Below are 22,729 nucleotides of genomic sequence, written 5' to 3' on the forward strand. Positions count from 1 at the left end.
CAGGATCCCATTGGAAGGAGCAACGGCACCGGAGGGGTCTTATGATTTTGCAAACAAAACTCTCTATGTTTCCTAAGTGCCTCTTAGGAACATAATCTGATTTTCTGAGTGCTTTTAGGAGAGGAAAAGGAAACCATGGTGGGTCCAGAGACCATTTTTCTGCTTCTGGGACCCTCCAGAGGCCATGCAGACCGTCCCCAAATCCGACGTGTCCAAACGTTCACAACTGGGTTCAATCTCCTTTGGAAAAGATCTATTTATTACAAAGGAAGACATCCAAATAATTCATTTAGAAACCCACACCACGAATCTTCCCGACGAAGGAGATGGGAGAGGGAAGCGCAGCCGAAGTCATGCTGTCTCTGCCAAGAATTTGTTGCCCTTGAGATGGCGGGTTCGAGTCCCGTCCTGTCCTCACGCCAAGCCCATGTTTGGGAAGCAAGTGTTGAGTAGAGCAAAGAAGACTGGATGTTAACCAATGTTAACTTACTTGAACAGAGGAGCCTGCTCACGGTATACGTTTGGGCTGGGCATCCTTCTGCCCCACCTCAGAGGGGTGTTGTGGAGATAATATGGAATAACCTTGCTCACAGTATGGGGAAAAACAGGTTATCAAGTCACTAAAAGCAGGGTAGGCAATAGCATGGAGGCTCAGGACCGGTTTATCTCACCCCAGAACACACTTCTCAGCGGAAGGCAATGGTACATCTCCTTTAAAGAAATCGAAGGCCCCATTCCCACTGGGCTATAAAGCGAACCAAGAATCGGATTATAGGGACATCGTTCCCATTTGAACTTGTGTTCGATCCTGGTTTAAGGAGAAATCGTTCCCATTTTAATCCGCGTTTGGTCTTACTTTGATCGATTTCTCTAGCGAAAACCCGAATCAGCGGTGGATAACCCGGGTTATCCTGACACCACTTTTCCAGTGGTTCTTTTGCCAGGGACCATGTCCAATCCGGGGTAAATGAATGGGAACGTCGGGTGTCCGATTCGGGTATTTTGGGACGGGAGAGCCAATGTTAAAGGGGGTGGTCTGGGGGTGTCACTCGCCTTGAATAGTATTGCCATAAGTCAGAGTTGCCTCGAAGGCTCATGACGACTCTCTTTTCCCTTGAGGTCTAGTACCTTGGACTGGGGTTGCACCTCAAGCAGTCCTCAGAAGGGAAAGAATTTTGACTTAACAATTTTACTATGTTGAGCTTGGAAACTTTGAAAAACATCCACCGCTTCTTAGAACCCATTTAAACAAAGGAGCTAAAAGGCAACACGAAATGGAAGACGTCTGCGGGGATGCCCTAGATAGCGACGGAAGACATGTGCCGATGCGCGGAGCCTTCTGTTCCCCAAAACCACAGCAGAGGAGGTCAAGCCCAGCTCCTTCCTTCCATTACACTTCAGCAAACAAATGGGTCTCAACCATGGGGCTGCTCTCATGCAGTATTTACAAGGCAGCAGGAAAGCAAGGCCGGGAGCGAAATGGTTTTCGTGCCACATCCGCCGGTTTCCATAAGCCAGAAAGGAGTTGAAAGGCACGCAACAACCACCGAAGAACAACTGTGGCGGTGGGGAATCTATAGCCTTGGCTATAGTGGATCTGATTCGCATCCCTCAAGCTAATGGGCGAGTCAAGACAACCTATTTGTTCCCGGTTTCAAACATTGCTGACAAGAACTTTGGACCATCAGTCATTCAAGAGTCTGTCCAAGAATGTAGGATAATCAGTAATAATGTTGTTGTTGTTGGTGGTGGTGCCAGTAACATTTATGGTGACCCTATATGGAAGATCTCCAAGAACCGTGGGGTGGCTTCCTTGACGAAGTCCATCCATCTATCTGTAACACAGTTTTCCTCTTCTCCTACTGCCTTCTGATGAAACATTATTGTCTTTTCCAATGAATCATGTCATTTCATGATATGTCCGAAGTACGAGAGCCTCATCTTTGGCTTCTAGGGAGAGTTTGGTCTGATTTGCTCTTGGCCCCATTCATCTGTTTCTTAGGTGGTTCAACATATTCATAGGCCTCTCCTCCAGCAAATCTATGGATATGTCATCAGCGACATATAGCTGTCATGATAATGCGACATACAATACGGCCCCTCTATCTGCAGGACTGGTACCCATGATTTCACTTACGCATGAAAAAATATGTTCTTTCTAGGCAATTCTACGATACACTTTTGCCAGACGTTATCCATAGGGTCATGCTGGAGGACCAAGAGATTCCTCAAAGGATGTTCTTTCTCGGTCTTCCAGTGCAACTCTATGGTACGCTTCTTCCAGAAGCCATTCATTCCAATAGGGTTTCCTACTCTCCGCAGTTTCACGTCTCCACAGCGAGTCCAGGAACGTATCCTCCGCGAATATGGAGGTCATACCACATTATCATCCTGCCTTTTTCCCTCCTGCCCTGCGGCAGATCCGTTTTATGTCCTCGCCGTAAAAAACATGGCAATGCCCTTCCACCGACATCGTAAACGCGAGTGGAACAACGCCAAAGCAAAGTGGTTGCGTGCGGCGGCGGCGGTGGGACAGAACGCCATTCTAATCCACCTCGGTTGTAGGGTTTTCTCTCTCCAAAGGGCAGTAACTCAACCTATTAAACGCCTGGACGGAGTTGGCCATCTGCTACTGGTCTTTGAGGAATACCGCTGCATAATTCAATAAAATAAAAACATAGGAAGGGGGAGAGCAGGAGAGAGAGAGAGTGAAAAAGAGAGAGAAAGAGAGGGAAGGAGGGAGAGAAGGCCCAGCCTTTCATTGAATCATAAGTCACCGGTGAAGTAATTATATTTTTTTATATCCCTATCAGGAGGCAACAGGGTTTGTCGGTTTTATTGGCTTCCCGGCTCAGCCGATGCTCCGACAAGGTCATGGGGAACGGGAGGTAAAGACGGGGGACCTTTCATGGTTTTAATGCTCTCATCTATGGAGGAACGCCAGGAAAAAAGGCTGGCCACCGTCGTCAGAGCTAGTCCGATATATCCATATTTTAAAAAGCCTCTTTGTGGAAGATCCCTTTTGCATCCTTGGAAGCATCTCAGAAGCCTCCGCAAACCAAGGTGTGCAACCAGAGACCCGTTTGGTTTTAAATTTTAAGCCCTGGGCCGGAGTGGGCAAAGTGTGGCCGTCGGGGGACCATCCCAGGACCCCCAAGGGTCAGCTTCTCCTCCCAAAGAAACCCCTTTTAAACCCCAAATGACCCCAAATGTCCTTTAGGAGCTGTCGGACTATTTTCACCATGTTTTAGTGGAGGGCCATAAACGTCCTTTAGGAACTGTAGGACCATCTTCACCATGTTTTAGTGGATGGAAATGTGAAATCCAGAAATGGCGTCATCTGATGATATGTCCGAAGTACAAGGGCCTTGGTTTAAAAAAAGAAGTGGACCAGAGGAAACTTCTGGTCACTTCTTGTTTTAAAAAAGGCCTCACCTGGGCCTAAAATGGCCCAAGCGTCTGGAGAACAGGTTTCGAATCCCTGCTCAACCATGCAGACCCATTGGGGCACCTGGTGCGTGTCTCAGCCTCAGAAGAAGACAAAGGCAAACCTCTTCCGAACAATCTCACCTAGAAAGACCCATGATAGGATCGCAACCCGAAGTCGGAGACGACTTGAAGGCACCCAACAATAAGAGCAAAGACCGAAGATGTGTCCTCCGACTCTCCGTCGCATGTAGCACAATTTGTCCCATCGGCCGTACTTGAAACTGCAGAGCGCTCCACGATTCAAAACGTTTCGGGCAGAGAGCAGATCGGAGGACGCCCCAGTGATGAAATGAATGGAGTGTATTTCAGCAAAGCCAAGGAGGGCAGGAGGCAGAAAAGACACGATAAAAACCAGGAACCAAGGTTTATTTACTGACGCAATAATCACCTTCTCGTGTTCCGACGTTCCACGTTTTTTATGCCCTTTGCACGCTCCGAAAGGCCTTTCTGTTTTATTTCAGTCTGTAAAACTTTAACACGGATCTAAAAGGCGGGTGCGTCACATGCGTGAGAGTGAGGGAAGACACTGGCGTTGCGGTTTTCGGGTGGAAGGAGCGTTTTCCGGGCATCGCACGCTCCCTGCCTCTTCCTCCAGATTAATTTTAGCCGTCGTCTGCAGTTCTGGAAAGCGGCCCAGAACGGAGGCGCTCTGGCAAGGAACGAGGGCGGGTTTGTCTCTACTTGCAACACCCAAGAATAAGGACCGAAGCAGGAGGAATCTTTGACACAGACCCCGAGGAGGGGGAAAACGCACCATGCGGAAGCGCACCAGTGGTCGCTGGAGGCACATTTGGCCAAGGACCACGCCATCATCAGACAGAAGGCGTTCTTGGAAAACAGCCACCTTCGTTTTCCTCTTCTTCGAAGCAAGGCAGAATTCCTGCAAATGAAGGTACGGGGCTCGTAAAAGAAGCTGTTAATGCAGGTGGTTTCCAGTTTGGCACAGACTCTGGGGACTTCCATTGCGAGAATGGAAGAAGACCCACATTGGATTTCTACATGCAGGGATCTCCCTGACACCAGAGGAGTGTTGCAAACCACTCCGTTCCATCTTAGGACAAACACAACGAAATCCATTCTTCTGGCTCACGATGCAACCTTCTTCAACGCTTCTTCCCTTGTGCAGGGACGTAGCCGGGGGGGGGGTCCTTGGGGTCTGGACCCCCCCTTCCGTTAGATAAAATGAATGGTGCGTGCTGCCGCCCCGCTGCATCCAAGCCCCATTATAATGATGGCACTTAGTCTGGAGCCCCCCCTTCCCAAAATCCTGGCTACATCCCTGCCTTGTGGGTTTCCTGAGCATGTGCGGCGTGCCAAAGAGTAGCACCACTGGTTCATAACCAGCACCTCTGGGGAGTGGTACTTCAACCAACCCACAAACCACCCCCAACCACCCCAAAAATGTCATTTCTACTTCACAAAATTGTCCTTGGAAGAGACATATACAAACAGAAATGGAAGCAAAATAAGATATTTGAGAGGGGAAGCTCTGAGGGATGTCTGATAGGTTGGGAAGGAGGGTATGAGAGGGTTTCGAAAATGATGTTCATGAGATTTGTGGCCCAAATTTGCACCATTTTTAAAAAACTGGGGCCCCATACATCAGTTCCAGGGGCCACATGCAACCCATAGGACACACTTTCCCCACCCCTGTCATGGCAGCAGCCTGTAGATCCTAAAACATAAACATTAATGTAACCATTTTAGATTCCTGTGCATGTGCAGAGTTCATTTTACTTGGAGCCCTGTTGCCTCCATCCAGAATCAGTAGCCATCAATAAGGAGAGGAAGAAGAATCGTCTGTTTAGAGGAGATGGAAAGAGACAGGTTTGGGCACGTTAACAGCAAGGAGAGTCCTTCTCGGACTCCACAGATCCGCAAAAACAATCCCACCTCTGGCTCAGCGCTTCCTGCGCAAGCAGGAAGTCAGAGGAGGATATTTTTACCAAGAGCGGAGTGGAAGAGCTCTTGGCTGCGTGTGCCGTGCCACCGTTGCGCCTGCCGTGTCGGGTTTCCTCTGCCCAAAAGCTAAATATAAAACACCGGAAGTCCAAGATTTATGTCTGATGTGCAGGAATGAGACACTACGCATAATTTAGGGTTTGGATAAGAACCACAGAGGGGGGGAAATAGTATTAAAAAACGCAAGGCGCAGTGTGTACACGCGGCCTCTAGTATCTCGCACACGGGCCTCGGACGGCGCCTTTTGTAGCTCCTGAAGCCCCCATTGAAAAAGAAAAACATTGGCAAGATTTCAGGGAAATTTGAAGGCAACGTGCGGCACAGAAAACATGCAGAGACATGGGGGAAACTACCACTTGTTCTGGACAGAAAACATGCGCTCACTTTACCATAAAGTTGTGAAGCAAAGCTAATTCCGGAATAAACAGCTGTTGGACCTATGAGACCAAAACCCCCAAATGGTAGAGTAGTGGCGGAGAGGTTTCAACATCGGACTATGGCTCAGGGTTCGAGTCTCTTAAGAAGAGACTTAAACACCATAAATAACTATACACATTTCAGGGCACGCACAACCCCAGTTTTCTTAACACAAGGGGAGGAGGACATGGGTTTTTTTCTGTCATCCCCCATTGATTCTCTCCCATGCGCATTTGCTCCGGTGGGCTGTTAGCGTCCCAAACCTGCCTGTCGGGAGGCATTCTGGTTCAATTACCTCTTGGATTCATATATTTATAAAGGCAAAACAGATCGTGGATCTGGGCCCGGCACCATCGAGAGCTGGCAGATGGGCTCCCCTCCGCCCGCTTGGCAACGCTGCTTGGTTCTTCCTTGCCCACCTGGAAGTCTCTGTTTCCATTGAACCGCAGGCAAACGCCATCCCAAGCTCACCCACCATATAAGCCAATTCTCTTTTCTTTGCGTGTCAATAATCCCGGTAGAACGTGGGTCAAATCTGTGTTGTACGCATGCATTTCGATTGCATCCCATTAAAATTTTTTGGGGAGGGCTGCCAAAAAGACCCATAAAAAGTGGATAGACACAGTATAAAACTCTGCATGCCTTGAACATGTTTCGAATACATGTGCATCGTCGGCTCCATCTTTATTCGCAGTGCCATGAGCCACAGGACCCACAAGAGATGTGCATAGATGTGGTTCCTTGGGAACCCATGAGTGGGGTTATTAATCGCAAAACAAAACGTTTGAATAACTCCAGTTAACATCTTGGTGACTCTAGCCCTCCAGGAAACTTGGTTGGAGGATTTTGACATGCATCTGGACAACAAAGATTCAACTCAGGTTCTACCAGGACTATTTTTACCCTCTGAATAAGTTTTCCTAAAGGATGAGTACTGTAGGCTGTGTGAATAACCGATGTGCATTGACCTGGGAAAGTTTTGGGGGAGCGCCATAGTTGTTTTGCGGGGAGGCCCTACAAATATCAGCAGATGCAAAGCACCCACAGCACTGGCAAAGGAAAAGAGCAAACCGTGCCAAGGATCTGGGATCCCTGGAGAGTTGGAGGAACGAGAGAAAGGATGAAAGGACTTGGAAGGGGATTAACCCATCGGCAACAACAGCCGGTTGGCACAGTGGGGTGGGAGCGTCCATATGTGAACGCAGTGTGGCATCTCGCTAGGTGGGCGAGAAACTGGCTCAGAGCGCTTCCAAGCAAAGCGGCTTTTCCTTTGGACTACAAATCCCAGGATCCCCTAGCCAGCATGGCTAGCGGCCATGTGTCCCCCAAAAGTGTGTCCTTCTCATAAAAACGTTTGTAGGAGGGGGCTGGTTTTGGCTGCAGATGGGATCCATGCCTATTTATTCTCCAGCATCATCTCTGGGCCCTTTCACATGACACCATGATCCGGTTTTGATCCCAGTTTGATAGAATCATGTGCAATCTTAGAGTGGGAAGGAGTGGCAAAGGCCATATAATCCAACCCCATTCTGCCGTGCAGCAGTACACACCGTAAGCACCCCGACTCCACCAGATGCAGCCGTGGCAGCTCAAGTGGAGTCGTAGTGGGATAACTGGGGAGTGTGAACGGGTCTGTTGTAGTGTGCCTTCAAGTCCTTTCCAACCTACGGCAACCTTATCCTGGGCTTGTTTTGGCAAGATTTGTTTGGAGGAGGTTTGCTATTGCCTTCCCTTGAGTCTGGGAGAGTGTGGCTCATTCAAAATCATGGGATTCATGACCAAACTGGGACTCGAACCCTGGTCTCCAGAGCCGCACTCCAACAGAGTCTGAAGGGACAGGTCCCCAATGACTTTCTAGCGTCTAACATGCAAGCAGTATATATGGACTGAAGTTTGGGCAGCAGGTGTTTTGGCTTCCAATACCCAGAAGCCCCCCAAAGAGTATGAGCATAGTATAGGATGATGGGGATTGCAGTCCCACACCTCTGGAGGACCACAAGTTTTGTATTCCTGCCTCCAAAAGCTTTCAAGGATGTGAATGTGTTTTGCAAAGGACATTATTGGTACTCTTCCCTCCCTCCAATAGAGACACAACCCAAGAAGGCACCTCCAGAGAAAGAGGTTTTGATGCCCCTCTCTCAGCATCAGAGGAGGGCAATGGCAAGCCCCCTCTGAACACATCTGGCCAAGAAAACCCCATGATAGGGTCCCCATAAGTTGGAAACGACTTGAAGGTACACAGCATGAGCAGCAGCGGAAGAAATAGACTTGTACAGTTAAATAAAACCGAGGTTCTCTGGGTTCTGAGGGATTCCGAGTGGAAGGTGAACGGAGCAAATCGTATTGACAAAAGAGAATTTAGTGTGATGTGTCTGATGAAACTAATGCGCTCCTTTACCTCTCCTTGCCTCCCTCCAATCCTCACCGGCCACAGTTCAGTAATCATTTCACGCCATGCCTTTTAATTTCCCTTCGCTGTGGATTAATTCTGGTTTGAACCGCGGCGTGTCTCCCGAACAACAATAATCATCTAAAAATCAATTTGGATGCAGGTCACAAGGACGCCGGCGGATCCACGACGCCATCCATCTCCTCCGTTGTTCATCCCCATCCCATGCTCTCAAGTTGCAATTTCATTGAAAAGGACGCCAAGCCCTCCGCTCAAAGAGCAAAGGGACCAAAACGTCACCAAGAATTATACACATACATGCATGAAATCTTGTTGGAGAAAATCATGGCAGTTGCAAAAATCAGTTTGACCTCAGTGAGTTAGGAAGTTACCTTATATTGACGGAGAAAGAAAGAAAGAAAGAAAGAAAGAAAGAAAGAAAGAAAGAAAGAAATCTTTTCAGGACAGCCTCATGCAAAACAGATACAGAACCAAGTTTCTAGTTCATATGGCGAAAGAAATGAAACGGATCCCAATTGCTAGTAGCCATAAAGGAAAAGGAAATCAGAAATGTATCAGTAGTAGGTGAGTGTTGGCATAAGCGATAATAATAATAATAATAATAATAATAATAATAATAATAATAATAATTTCTTACCTTCCTCTCCCCATTGAACTCCTCCTATTCAAAGATTGTAATGCCGCCTTCACAATATTGCTTTTTAAACACTCTCAAATAAAACATACTGGATGCTTATGTACACTAACACTTCCGAGGGAAGTGGGCATGAAGAAGCTGGTTTTAAAGAAGCCCGGCTGGCTGGACTGCAATCCCTGCCATCCACAGTGAGCTGGCAGGGGATGATGGCAGTTGCGGTCCAACCCGCCCAAAGGTGTAGCAGAGCAGCCTGCAACCAGCTCTGCTACACTGGTTTCAAGATGGAAAGGAGGCAATACCAAAGTGCGGCAGAGGGAAGTACCCACCGATTTTGAAAACCCGCTTCACTTACCGGCTGCGGTCTGGATGTAACCGGCCAAGGTGCAGACCCGGCGCTCGCAGTGTCCGCTGGGGAGGAAGAGGACGATGACCGCCAGGAGGGAACTGATAGCCAAGAGCGCACAGCCTCCGGCGCACAACACGGCACTCGTCTGGAAAGAGAGAAAGGGAAGAGGGTGAGTTTTAGCCCCTTTCCAAAGCACCTGTTTGCCTTTGTTTGGGGACTCCAACCTGCAGAACAAGGTCCCATTGTTTGGGGACTCCAGTTCCCTGAATCCCAGATGCAGGTCCTGGGAATTGTAATCCTTACAACAACAACTCTGGGAGTTGTGGCTCCTCTTCCCAAACATTTCTCCTCTCAATTTGCAGTGGCTCCCATCATACCCTCACAAAAGGCACTTCGACCCCATTTCATGGCCCAGTTGGGACTAGACCCTTGTCACCTGCCCCAGGTAATGCTTTGGTTGCACCTCTGGACATGCTCCAACTTGTCAACCTCCTTGGATTGTGGTGCTCAAAACTGGGCACAGTATTCCAGGTGACCAAAGCAGAAAAGAGTGGCGCTATTACTTCCTAGACGCTGTACCTCTATTGATGAAGCATAGAACAGCATTGGATTTTTTTAGCTGGCACATCACACAATGGAGCCATGCTCAACTTGTGGTCTACTGGGACTCCTAGATCCCTTTCGCATGGACTGTTGTCTAGCCAGAACTAGACACAGTGTTCCAAGTGAGGCCAACCGAAGCACAATAGAGTGGCACTATGACTTCCTTCGATCCAGTTGGAGGGGTTGGCATGGCAGGGATCCAAATGGGATGTAACCCAGGCCATGTGCCAAGTCAGACATCCCAAGGAACAATCGTAGTAGGCACATTCCTTCTCTGGAAACGTGCGCACGTGCGCACTCCTCCTCCCACTTTCCGGCGTTTCCGCTCTCCATGAAATCTACAGGCCACGCTTCGCCCGTTCGCTCGCTCCCAGGGGCGATCAGAAAGCAGAGGTAGGGCGATCATCCTCACAAATGTATTTACACGCCTGGCGGGGCCAGAGATGGAACAGGAGGGCCATTTCGAGTCTAACAATATGTGTTTCTTCACCTCCGTCGGCAGATCAAAACCAGATCCAGTTCCTGGCCCCGGCAGACCCCCGGTTTGAGCATTTCTTAATTTAAAAACACACGTTTCGGAGAAGACACCCTGGCGGTTTTACAAGCCCATCTGGAATGAGAGGTGGATGGATAAAAATATCCTTTCCTCTTTCAGGAACTCAGGGCAACTAACTACTCTTTCGGCCCCCGGAACTTTAACTAATTACTTTTCCAAAGCTGCTTTCCAATTCGTAGGCTGAGCTCCGCAGCCTCATTTCGACTCGGTTTCCTCTCCTATCTCTGAATTATGTCAGCCAACCTTTCGCCCGACCGTTAAACCTGAGAGAGGCCCGAAATCAGTATTCATCGTCTTCCTTCCGAGCGGCAAAAGAAACATATTTCACACGCGCCGTTTTATGACCAATTCCATTTGGTATTCATAGCTTGACTCCTTCATCCATGCAATGCTGGGTCCTTCTCCCTCCGCGGTGATTCGGAGCTGGGAAATATTCCTTTGCCCAGATTCATCCCATTCTCCATTTCTCTTGATAAGATCACAGCTGAAATAATCTGCACCGCTGAAATAATCTGGTTTAACACCGCTTTGACCGCCATAGCATTAAGCCATTGGGCCAAACTGGATTGTTTCGGCAGCCATAGTATCTTAAGAGTTGGAAGGGAACCAAAAATCACCTGGTTCAACCCGCCGCCATGCAGGAAAACTAAAAGCGCAAAAAGGAAGATGGATCCCATGTCAGAGCCAACTCGACGGCAAGATGTTGTTGGACTGCAACTCCCAGCAACCACAGCCAGCTTGTAACTGATGGTCAATGAATGCTGGGAGCTGCAATCCGACAACATCCAGATGATTCAAGGAACCAAAGGACAGCACACCCCTAAACGCTCCTGGTTTAGTTAAACCACAGCAATGACAACATAAAAAACCACACTCCATGTTTGTTCCCCAAATGCAACATCTTGCCTAAATATAGACACAAAAACGCTGAAAACGGAAAGAGGTTGTTAGGCTTTGTTTGCCGCAAAGCCAAACAGAGAAGAAGCGGCCGCCAACTTGTCTGCAAGACAACAGGGTCCAATACGAATCCTGGATTTCAAAACACACACCCCACACTTTTGTATTGCTAAAACAGGAAAGCAAAAATGATTGTTATCCGCACAATCTGCCTTTGGACCTTTTGGGAAACCTTAGCTAGCCTCCCTCTTTCATTACAAAAAAGGAAGGAAAGGAAACAGACACGACGGAAATAGCTTTTTTGCAGGAAAGGATGGAGAAAGGAAGGGGGAGAGGCATGATGCGCCCCAATGCTGCACCAATGGCAATTCCACAACTACACAATACTAAAACCAGAGCACTGTGATTCCATTTTAATAAGCATGGCTCCATCCTATGGATTCCTGGGAGGTGTAGTTTAGGGAGTGGTACACAACCCTGGGATCTATAGTTCGGCAAGGCACTAGAGTTGTAAGCCTCCGCAAACGCAATAAAGTAATTGGTGCCAGCCTTGTCATTTAATCAGGATTTATTAGCCCACGAAAAAAGGTATATTTATAGACCCTCCAAGAGGCTCTTAATTTATTAGGGATAAACTATTAATCATCCCTGGGAGACGGGGAAAACACACAACGCACACACAGACACACACTGAAGGCAGGGAAGTTTTATGGCTCTCAACATCCTTTGGACGGCGGGGAAATAATTCAAAGAACCGATGCGCGGCGAAGGATCTGAAAAGATCAATAATAACCAAAAGAGGAATAAGTACAGCTCCATGATGATCTCTCATTCGTAGGAGTTTATCACACGAAGGAGATCAGGAGCTTATCCTGCCAATATCCCGGGGAAAACCGTGCAATTACGCCAAACGGTTTTGCACGGCGTCGCGCAAAACCCGCCGTTAAAAGTGGTCACGAAGAAGCATTGTTGCACATCTTTTGGCTTCCAGGGTTTCAGCGACGATGCATCCCCGCTATCACTTTATGCGCACAAGTGCATGCGATAATCATTCTTGCCGTTTTCGCCTTTATTTGCCGGATGCTTTAAACATGCTTTCATCTCTCTTTAACGCCGAAATTCGCCCCTGTGTGATAAACCCCATAGGGCCATCTTTTGGAGTAACACATCCCAAGTTGGAGGTGGCTTAACGGCAACTCACAAGAGGTCCTTCCTCCTTTCCAAAGATGAGTTGTGTTTCTGTGATATCATATATTATTATTATTGTTGTTGTTGTTGTTGTTGTTGTTGTTGTTGTTGTTGTTATGTTCACAAACACCTTAGTGGTCCAACGTTGGCTCAGAGGAAGAGTAGGACTGCAGGCAGGCAAGAGAAAGAAGGAATGACTATGCCCACAACAGCTCTCTCTGACAACCATGGTCCACACAGAAAGAACGGCGCATAGTACATGCCAAAGCCACAGATGCTGGCGAAACATCAGGAATAAATTCTTTGAGAACATGGCCACGCAGCCTGAAAAACGACCCCAAAACTATGGATGCCGGCCATGAAAGCCTTCGACAATTCGAAATATGTTGGCATAGGAGCAAAAATAGTCGGAAGGGCATAGGTGAAGTCATTCAGACCATTTCTTACCACTCTGACTTGAACTCGCCCTGATGGACTCTTAAAGAGTCTTTCCACATGTACCTGGTTATCCATCACTGTCCCACGGGAGCGTAATGATCCTGCACTCTGCACATGCTCTTCAGCAAACAATCCCAACAATTTGGTTGCGGTGGCTCAGCAGCCCAGTCTTGAAGGTACTGTCTGCCTTTCTCTCCATTGGGATAGTGTGTGTGTGTGCGGTTTACGGAGGCGGTCTTTTGCGGTCTCCTGCTCCCTTGGGCAGCCCTCCATGTGAAAGGGATCTGGGAGTCCAAGTAGACCATAAGTTGAACATGAGTCAACAGTGCGATGCGGCAGCTAACAAGGCCAATGTGATTCTAGGCTGCATCAATAGAAGTATAGTCTCTAGATCAAGGGAAGTAATAGTGCCAGTCTATTCTGCTTTGGTCAGGCCCCACCTGGAATAATATTGTGTCCAGTTCTGGGCTCCACAATTCAAAAAGGACATTGAGAAACTGGAGCCATGTGTCCAAAGAAGGACGACTAAAATGGTGAAGGGTCTGGAAACCATGAAGCCCTATGAAGAAGGACTTAGGGAGCTGGGGATGTTTAGCCTGGAGAAGAGAAGGTTAAGAGGTGATATGAGAGCCCTGTTTAAATATATGAAGGTATGCCATATTGAGGAGGGAGCAAGCTTGTTTTCTGCTGCTCCAGAGAATAGGACCCAATGGAGCAATGGATGCAAGCTCCAGGAAAAGAGATTCCTGCTCAACATTAGGAGGAGCTTCCTGAGAGTAAGGGCTGTTCGACTGTGGAACACACTCCTTCCTCAGAGTGTAATGGAGTCTCCTTCCTTGGAAGTCTGTCGGTGATGCTTTGACGGAGAGTTCCTGCATGGCAGAATGGGGTTGGACTGGATGGCCCTTGGGGTCTCTTCCAGCTATATGATTCTGTGATGCTCAGCAGTCACCTTCGCCTCCGTCACGAGAGTCTGACCAGAAGTGACAAGTCCAGGCAGCCAGGGAAGGCCAGGGATGACAACCGGAGAGTTGCTTTCCATAAATTAATTAAAAACCAAAATGAGCAGGAAAGGGAGAAGACAACGAGGGAGAAGTCAAAGCCCCCCCCCAAGTGCATATCATCTTCATTAATTAAAAAAAAGAAAACAGATAATGGGAATATATGTGTGTGACATCATGGTCAGAGCGCCTGAGGGGGGACTGGAGAAATTCCATGCCCGAATTCCATGCGCAGCCATGAAACTCACTGGATGGTTGGCATTTCTCTTCCCCGTTCTTAATCTCGTTCTTGTCCCAAAGCCCCTGATAGCTTCACCACGAGTCGGAAACAACCCGAAGGCACACAACAACAACAACAACAAACCGCAGTCAACAAAGTTGGTGCATCCCTGCGCATGGTTTCGTCAACAGAAAAAACGGTACCAGAGGGAGAAATGACATCGAAAGATTAGGGTTAGTTGGCAAACCACAGAAAATAAGGGGCATTCAACACATTTCAAGGTATAGTGTATATAATTTCTCAAAAGCACAGCAACGTGCGCACTGCGGAGCGAAACAGCAACGACTTTTGTTCGCACGCCTCTGACAAAATGTACAAATGTGTCGGTTCCCAAGCAAAAAACTAAGGCTATGTTTCAGAGAAAGGGACTGGCAAAACCAGCCCTGAGCATCCCCAGCCTAAGAAAACTCTCCAAAAGCGATGTGAAGGTGTGCGCATGTGTATATGTGCCTTCATACACATACAGCCTAAAACAGAGCAGTTAACATACAGCTGTGAGCCTGTTGTGGGTGGGTGGGTTATGCGCCTTTAATGATGCCTCTGGGGTTGGCCTGATAGTGGGGAAAGACCCCCCTCCATCACCAAAGCATGCTGGGAGGATAAAGCGGGGGTCCACCAACCAATGAGGGAGTCCGATCAGGTGCCATCTAATTAAAAATTCATTATAAGCCGCTCTTTGCTTGCCTTGATGGAGGTCCCGGCTAGGCCATTGATGTGCTAATGCTGCCTTTCTCTTTCCCCCTCTGCCATCCATCACTGATGCAAGCCCATCGTCCCCCACCATCCCAAGATAAAGCATGCGCTGGACTGTACACAGCATCCTTCGCCTTCTCCCTTTGCAATGACTTGTTGAACCCGCTGGGAGATGGCCTGAGCCATTGCTTTCCATCTAAAAAGGAACCAACTCTCCCTTCCATTTCTATATACTAATCGGGGGGATTTGGAGCCCGTATGGACAGGCCAAAATAAAGCTGCTTCGGTCACTTTGGAAGTATGATGTTTAAATGACACATGCGTCCTAAGAGGCCGGAAGCCGCGCCAAAGCCATGCTCCAGTCCTAAGGACTAGGGCTCAGAAAAGGACCCTAGACCTCTCCAAAAGGGGAGCCTAGATCGCTCAAGAAAGGACCCCAGACCTCTCCAAAAGGCACCTCTCCAAAGCAGACCCCAGACCGCACAGAAAAGGACCCTAAGCAGCTTTATTTTGGCCTGTCTGTATGGGTCCTTAGTCTACTAAAAGATGAAACCTAACAATAATACAACCTTACATTCATTTCTGGTTGAATTATTCACGACGCAAAAGGAGACATGATGCCTTTCAGTTTAGCCCCATGCTGTGTTTCTGGGAAGCGGAGGAGACATTTCCACGCACCTAGAAAGCTAGCAGGTCAGGATACCGAGCAGAATGCATTAAGATCCTGGAAAAGATTGCGGCCTTTGGTTTTGGGAAACGGCTTCGAAGACAAGAGTTTTAATTCTGTTTCAAAAGAATGTTTAAAGCTGGTTTTTCTAAATGGTCTGATATAAAGGAGCGTTTTTGTCTCTCTCTTGCGCATCATCCCTTCCGAGGGGCCTCGCCGCCAGAAGCGCAGGACCTCAATGCTTGAAATAAAGTTATTATTGCCATTAATAATCATGGTATACGCCATCTGCGCCTCCGCAAAGCTGGAGAAGGAGACATTTCTTCCTCCCCCTTTGCCTCCCCTGGTCCAAAAGAGTGTTTGCATTTTTAAACAGACAAGGCAGCCCTTCTTAGAGAAGAAAGGCCCGTTAATTAACCTCTAGGCGCAACGGAAAAGCATCGTTTGTCGGGTGATTAGCATAATTCCCCCAAGTACAAACACACAGCAGGCACCATTAAGGAGCCCTTTCGCAGGCAAAGCTGGCTCAGGCCAGAGACAAGGGGGCAACTGCCTTCCCTGGCCCCCCAGAGAGGCAAGAGGATGGCAAGGGTACCCATTGAACCACAGCGCCCAAAATCCCCAGCAACCATGATGGTCAGGGGGGCTCTGGAAGTTGTAGTCCCATTCCTAGTCCTCGCTACTGGAATTGATAAGAATTTGGACGGCCGACACTCGCACAAGCCCCCCACTTGATCTAATGGGGCTACTCTGCTTGTAATAGGTTTTGAAGAAGGATGGTTAAAGACCGTGCAGCCGAAAAAGTCAATGTGGTTCTAAGATGCATCTATAGAAGTCAATGCGGTTCTAGGATGCATCAGTAGAAGTCAATGGGGTTCTATGATGCATTAATAGAAGCCAATGAAGTTCTAGGATGCATCAGTAGAAATCAGTGCAGTTCTAGGATGCATCAATAGAAGCCAATGCGGTTCTAGGATGTATCAACAGAAGTCAGTGTGGTTCCAGGATGCATCAGTAAAAGCCAATGAGGTTCTAGGATGCATCAATAGAAACCAATGTGGTTCTAGGATGCATCAATAGAAACCAATGCGGTTCTAGGATGCATCAATATAAGGCAATGCGGTTCTAGGATGCATCAATAGAAGGCAATGCGGTTCTAGGGTGCATCAATAGAAGGCAATGTGGTTCTAGGATGCATCAATATAAGGCAATGCGGTTCTAGGATGCATCAATAGAAGGCAATGCGGTTCTAGGGTGCATCAATAGAAGGCAATGTGGTTCTAGGGTGCATCAATAGAAATTAATGCAGTTCTAGGATGCATCAATAGTGTTGCAAGGGAAGTAATGGTACCACTCTGTTCTGCTTTGGTAAGGCCTCACCTGGAATACTGGGTCCAGTTCTGGGCACAGCAATTCAGAAAATATGTTGAGAAGCTGAAGCGTGTGTCCAGAGGAGAGCAACCAAAATGGTAAAGGGTCTGGAAAGCATGCCCTAAGTGGAGAGATTTAAGGAGTCAGGTATGTTCAGCCTGGAGAAGAGAAGGTTCAGAAGGGATGGGATAGCCCTGATTCAATATCTGAAGGGGCGTCACGTTGAGGATGGAGCAAGCTTGTTTTCTGCAGCTCCAGAGACTGGATGGCCATCCGTCAGGAGTCCCACATAGCAGGGGGTTTGACTGGATGACTCCTTGGGGTGCCTTTCAACTCTGTGATGCTACAATACAACTGTATAACCGCCAACCCCAGGCTTCCACAGGATGCAGCTACAGCACTTGAAAGTGGTGTCAGACTGCATTATCCTTACAGTGTAGATGCACCCAGGGTGGTAACTCTTTGGCCTGGAGTCACATGCCCTAAGTAAGAGCTTCCAAGACTCCTTCCAAAGGGCTCTGATCCTCGGGGCGGGTGTTCCTTTGGCACGCAAAGAGAACACTTTGCACAAAAACAGCCGGTCCTCATGACACACAGCAGACCTCCAGCACATGGCTAACATTGCCTGGATCCAAGGGTGAGAATCATGTGGAGCCCCACCATCGGCTGCACATGGCCCCGGCTCCTTGGTTCTGACATTTCGTGGACACATCTTTCCCTGTTCCCCCAAAAACAGAACGATCCCTGTGCCATGCCCAGCGCTCTCAGAGCCAAGCTACAGCTGATGTTATCAAGGGACTTATTCTTTGCTGTTCTGCATGTCTTCTCTTAACCCTTGAGAGAGCAACTATATCCTAGCAAGAGCGTGTACATGGATTATTTCTGTGCCCCATTTACCCCAGAGGTTGCCTTCCAAAGCAACCCCTTTATGTTGTGGGGGAAAGTGCTTGGAGTGTTGGACGGAGACCTGGGTTTGATTCCCAGCTTGGCCATAAAACCCAATGGATGACCCTGGGCAAGTCGCACCCTCTCAGCCTCAAGAGAAGGCCATGGCAAAACTCCTCCGAACATATCTTGCCAAGAAAAGATTTGTCTTCCTCCGAAGCGGAGAGTGCGTGACTTGCATAAAGGTTACCCATTGAGCTTCCATGGCGGAGCAGGGATTTGAACCCGGGTCTCCAGAGTCATAGTCCGACATTCAAACCACGCTGGCTCCCTGTCACCAGATTGCAACTTCATTAGCAGTCCTTCCTTTTCTCTCCCAACAACCGGAAAATCAATTCTAACAAGCTGAACGGCCTGACGGACTTGTCTTAAGCAGAGCTTTGAGAATTTCCTTTTGCAGACACAGCTAGGTCCTCCGCTGCATTATCCTCCATGAATTTGTTTTGATATCACAGCTCTTAAGACCCCCCCATAATGCTGGGTGGGGGATTCTGGGACTTAGAGTCTAAGGCCTAAACCCAAATGCAAATCCCAACTAAACTGGACCAACGTTATCCAAGAGCTTCGAAAGTTTGCCACGTGTATTTTGTTCAATTTGGTTGGTCCCGCAAAAGTATCACTGTTCAGTACATTTTGGTATGTCTAGGTATCACTGTTTGGATGCTACTGGATGATGATGATGATGATGATGATGATGATGATGATGATGATGATGATGGTGATGATGATGGTGATATCTGAAGGGCCACATTGCTCTTTCCATGCATTTTGGTTGGTCCCACAAACCTTCTCTTCTCCAGGCTAGACATACCCAGCTCCCTCAAAGGCCATGGTTTCTCCATTCCAGTGAGTCTCAGGGGTCCTGCAAGATCCCTTTGCATACTCACCTCCAGCATTCAAAGACCTAGCCATGCCAGTCTCTGGAATCAGTACGCGGCGAGCTCTTGTCGCAGCTTTGAGACTCACCGAAAGAAAGAAAATTGGCAGCCTTCGCTTTCGTAGACTTCGGTCTACTTCCGCAGGTGCATCTCCGAGGAAGCGCATTGAAATGCATCTGAGGAAGTAGACTGCAGTCTAGGAAAGCTCATGCTGCCAATATCTTCCTTTCGGTGAGTCTCAAAGGTGCGACAAGATCTCACCTTCAGCGTGGCATCCCTGCTTCAGATCTTGAAACAGGGCTGTCATATCACCGCTTCACTTTCTCTCCTCCAGGCTAAACATATATACCCAGCTCCCTTTGCAGAAGGCGGAAAGCCCAGGGGTGTGAAAGGGACCCCTAAAGGAGAGGTCCCTTCTCCTCCTCCTCTTCCTTACCTGCCAGGATCCAGAGGGGATTTCTTGGAAGCGCCCCAGTCCTCCGAAAGCGTAGCAGTCCTGCTGGGGCCTTAGGCTCTCGGGGCAATGCCAGAGCAAGCCAAAGCTGGTGACCTGCTGGCCTTCGGGGGCTCCTTGCCGGACCCAGGGCCGCCCAGAGGCCCCAGTACCTTGGCCCTTGACAATCCAGGCCGGGGAGAGGAAGCTGAAGCTGCAGACGGCCACCAAGCAGGAGGACAGGAGCACCCAGAAGCAGCCCACGCCGCTGGACATCCTCGCAGGGTGGTCTTCGCCTTCGCCTCCTTCCTCTGCGCAGGCATCCAGCAGGAAAGAAGAAGGCAGACTGACAGTCAAGCTGGCAGGAGGTACACTGGGGCAAGCTCCCTGCCCCTTCAGCCCCTGGGCCAGCCAGGAAGAGAGGAGGACAGCTGGCAAGCCATGGCAGAGGGAAGAGGAGGGCTAGGTGGGGAGGGTGCTGGGCAGACACCTGGAAGAGAAAGAGACAAGAAAGGCACCCTTGTCCCCTTTGGGAGAAGGCTGGGGTCCCTCTTGCATAGGTTAAAGGGTCCTTTTGGACAGGTCCTGGGTCCCTCTTGCACAGGTCAAGGGGTCCTTTTGGGAAAAGTCCTGGATCCCTTTTATAGAGGCTCCTTTTGGAGAGGTCAAGGGCCCTTTTTGGAGAGGTCCTGGGTCCCTTTGGGAGAAACCTGAGGTCCCTCTTGGACAGGTCAGAAGTCCTTTTGGACAGGTCCCGGGTCCCTCTCGGACAGCGCTGGGGTCACCTCTCTTTTGGAGAAGTCCGGGGTGCCTCTCGGACAGCTCAAGGGGGTCCTTTTGGAGAGGTCTAGGGGGTTCCTTTTTGAAGCAGTCTGCTGAGGTTCCCTTTTGGAGGGGCTCCTTTTTGGAGAGACCTGAAGGGCTGCCTTTCGGAGAGGTCTCTGGACTCCTTTTCTGAGCGGTCCAAGGTCCTTTTTGGAGAGGTCTGGGGTCCCCTTTGGAGAGGTCCTTTTTGGAGAGGACCTTTCTTGAGCGACCTGGGGACCTTTTTGGAGAGGTCCAGGAGCCCTTTTTGGAGAGGTCTGGGGTCCCCTTTGGAGAGGTCCTTTTTGGAGAGGTCTGGGGTCCTTTCTTGCGCGATCTGGGGTCCTTTTTGGAGAGGTCTGGGGTCCTTTTCTGAGAGGTCTATGATCCCCTTTGGAGAGGTGTCTTTTGGAGAGCTCTGGGGTCCTTTTCGGAGAGGTCCAGGAGCCCTTTTTGGAGAGGTCTGGGGTCCCCTTTGGAGAGGTCCTTTTTGGAGAGGACCTTTCTTGAGCGACCTGGGGACCTTTTTGGAGAGGTCCAGGAGCCCTTTTTGGAGAGGTCTGGGGTCCCCTTTGGAGAGGTCCTTTTTGGAGAGGTCTGGGGTCCTTTCTTGCGCGATCTGGGGTCCTTTTTGGAGAGGTCTGGGGTCCTTTTCTGAGAGGTCTATGATCCCCTTTGGAGAGGTGTCTTTTGGAGAGCTCTGGGGTCCTTTTCGGAGAGGTCCAGGAGCCCTTTTTGGAGAGGTCTGGGGTCCCCTTTGGAGAAGAGCCTTTTGGAGAGGTCTGGGTCCTTTCCTGAGCTGCCGGAGGTCCTTGTGGTGCGCTGGGGGCTTGGAGGCTGAGCAGGTGGAGAGCCCGGCTGGCTGCCTCTCCGGTGGCTGGCGATGGAGGGTTTTTCTTCCCCGGTGGGCGTCTCCCTGCCTGCCTCCCTGCCTGCCTCCATCCTCCCCAGCCCCCAAGTTGGGAGCATCCTCCCTCCTCCTTCGCCTCCCATTCAAAGAGGAGGAGAGAGACAGAAGAAGATGGAGAGGGGCTTCTTCTAAGAGCATCCATTCATCCATTCAGTCCATTGGGAGTTTTTCTGCCTTAAAGGCTCCTGGAGCAGCTTCAGAGGCAGGTCCCTGCCTTCAGGGCCAGAGCCACACTCTCTCAGCCTCAGAGGAAGGCCAAGAAAACCCCCTTCCTCCGAACCAGGAAAACCCACTGAGTCACATCCATCCATTCATCCAGTCATTGCATTTGTAGCTCTCTCTTCTGCCACAAAGATTCACTGCTAGGGAATCCTGGGAATTGTGGTTTCTTGCAACCCCAGAGCTCTCTCTGACAGAGAAGGCTCGCAAAACTCCAGTTCCCAGCATCCCCTAGCATTGAGCCAAGGCAGTTAAAGCAGTCTCAAACTGGATTACTATTTCTGCAGTGCGTTTTGGACCTAGGTCACTTTCATTCATTCATTCATTCGTTGTATTTATACCTTGCTCTTCTGCCTCTCTGTCAAAAGTTAGAACAACATATATTTAAACATAGGAAAATAGGAAATTACAGGATTAACGCAACGTGAGAAGGAATGGTTTTTGAAGGAGCTTACAGTCAGATTGTGCCTGGATTTCATAGGGTTTTCTTAGGCCAGGGATACTCAAGAGGTGGTTTGCCATGGCCTTCTTCTGAAATAAGCACCTGATTAATCCTATTATTATTATTATTAAGCTTTCTTTATAGACCTTGGTGATCTTTCATCCCAAATACTAGCCTAGTGACAGAGTGCCCCCTACTGGCGCTCATGAGATCTGCAGCTCCTCAAAAAATAACCAGGCCTTTCCCAAAATTATTTGTTTCTTTGTTTGTTTGTTTATCTATCTGTTTAATAAAATATTTAAAGTACACTGGTGCCTCCACATTGACTGGGGTTTAAGGGCCCAGGACCCTCAAGAATGTGGGGGAACAACCACAAATAGCAGAAACACTGTGTTTTTATCTGAGAAGACACCTTTCTAGGCATCTCTAGGTCCTCCAGAGCAACTCTGTGGTCAACATCTGTCAGACATTGACCATAGAGCTGCGATGGAGGAGCAACAAAGGCCTAGTGGAGTGTTCTCGCTAGGAATCTCTAGGTCCTCCAGTGCAATTCCATGGTCAGCATCTGCCAGACATTGACCATAGAGATGTGCTCGAGGAGCAACAAAGTCCTAGTGGAGTGTTCTCTCTAGGAATCTCTAGGTCCTCCAGCGCAACTCTGTGGTCAACATCTCCCAGAAGTCATGCTGGAAGACTTAGTAATTCCTAGAGGAAAGATCTCTCTAGGCATCTGTAGGTCCTCCAGTGCAATTCTATGGTCAACTTCTGGCAGATGGTGACTATAGACTAGCGCTGGAGGACCTAGAGATTCCTAGAGAGGTGTTATCTCAGTTTACTTTCACTGGTTTGGTTTTGTTGCCCTTTTCCAACATGGCCGAAAAGGAACCACTCCCTCAGGAACGGTTACATTTCCAACCATTTTCCCTTATCAAAGATGGCCGCCTCAATTGGGAAAAACTCTGAGGTAACATTGAATTTTGCCCTTGACCAAGATGGCGTCCCCTTTACCTCACAACCCTGGCCCGAGATTGCCTCCTTTTGGGGGCGGAGCCAGAGTTGCCCTCACCCGCCTCAACGGCCCACTTTCTCTGAGGTAACATTGAATTTTGCCCTCGACAAAGATGGCGTCCCTTTCCCTCACAA

The 22,729-nt window shown here is 48.9% G+C and overlaps 3 protein-coding genes across 3 annotated transcripts in view; all 3 read right to left on the bottom strand.

The window, feature by feature from the left end:
• The window catches only part of LOC149301431 (LHFPL tetraspan subfamily member 7 protein-like), a 40,684-nt gene extending 21,196 nt beyond the window's left edge, over nt 1-19,488 (bottom strand). The window contains exons 1-2 of the mRNA XM_089484007.1: nt 19,215-19,488; nt 9,268-9,406 (exon numbers count right to left, since the gene is read on the bottom strand). Coding sequence (XP_089340133.1) covers nt 9,268-9,406; nt 19,215-19,487 — 412 coding nt within the window. The 5' untranslated portion in view covers nt 19,488. The remainder of the gene's footprint in view (nt 1-9,267; nt 9,407-19,214) is intronic.
• Nucleotides 1-22,680, bottom strand: part of ASPA (aspartoacylase) — a 61,943-nt gene extending 39,263 nt beyond the window's left edge. Inside the window, exon 1 of the mRNA XM_089483997.1 lies at nt 22,595-22,680. The gene's annotated coding sequence lies outside the window, so the exon portion shown is untranslated. The remainder of the gene's footprint in view (nt 1-22,594) is intronic.
• Nucleotides 19,943-21,075, bottom strand: LOC149301433 (uncharacterized). Its single transcript, XM_089484288.1, has 2 exons — nt 20,373-21,075; nt 19,943-20,328 (listed from the first exon to the last, which is right to left on the bottom strand). Exons 1-2 carry the CDS (start codon nt 21,073-21,075, stop codon nt 19,943-19,945), a joined length of 1,089 nt encoding a protein of 362 aa, XP_089340414.1.
• Nucleotides 22,681-22,729: the final 49 nt, after the last annotated feature.

Source organism: Sceloporus occidentalis, unplaced genomic scaffold (assembly GCF_023333645.1).
Source record: "Sceloporus occidentalis isolate IW3139 unplaced genomic scaffold, rSceOcc1.0.p SCAF_21, whole genome shotgun sequence".
In the NCBI taxonomy this organism is placed as follows: domain Eukaryota; kingdom Metazoa; phylum Chordata; class Lepidosauria; order Squamata; family Phrynosomatidae; genus Sceloporus; species Sceloporus occidentalis.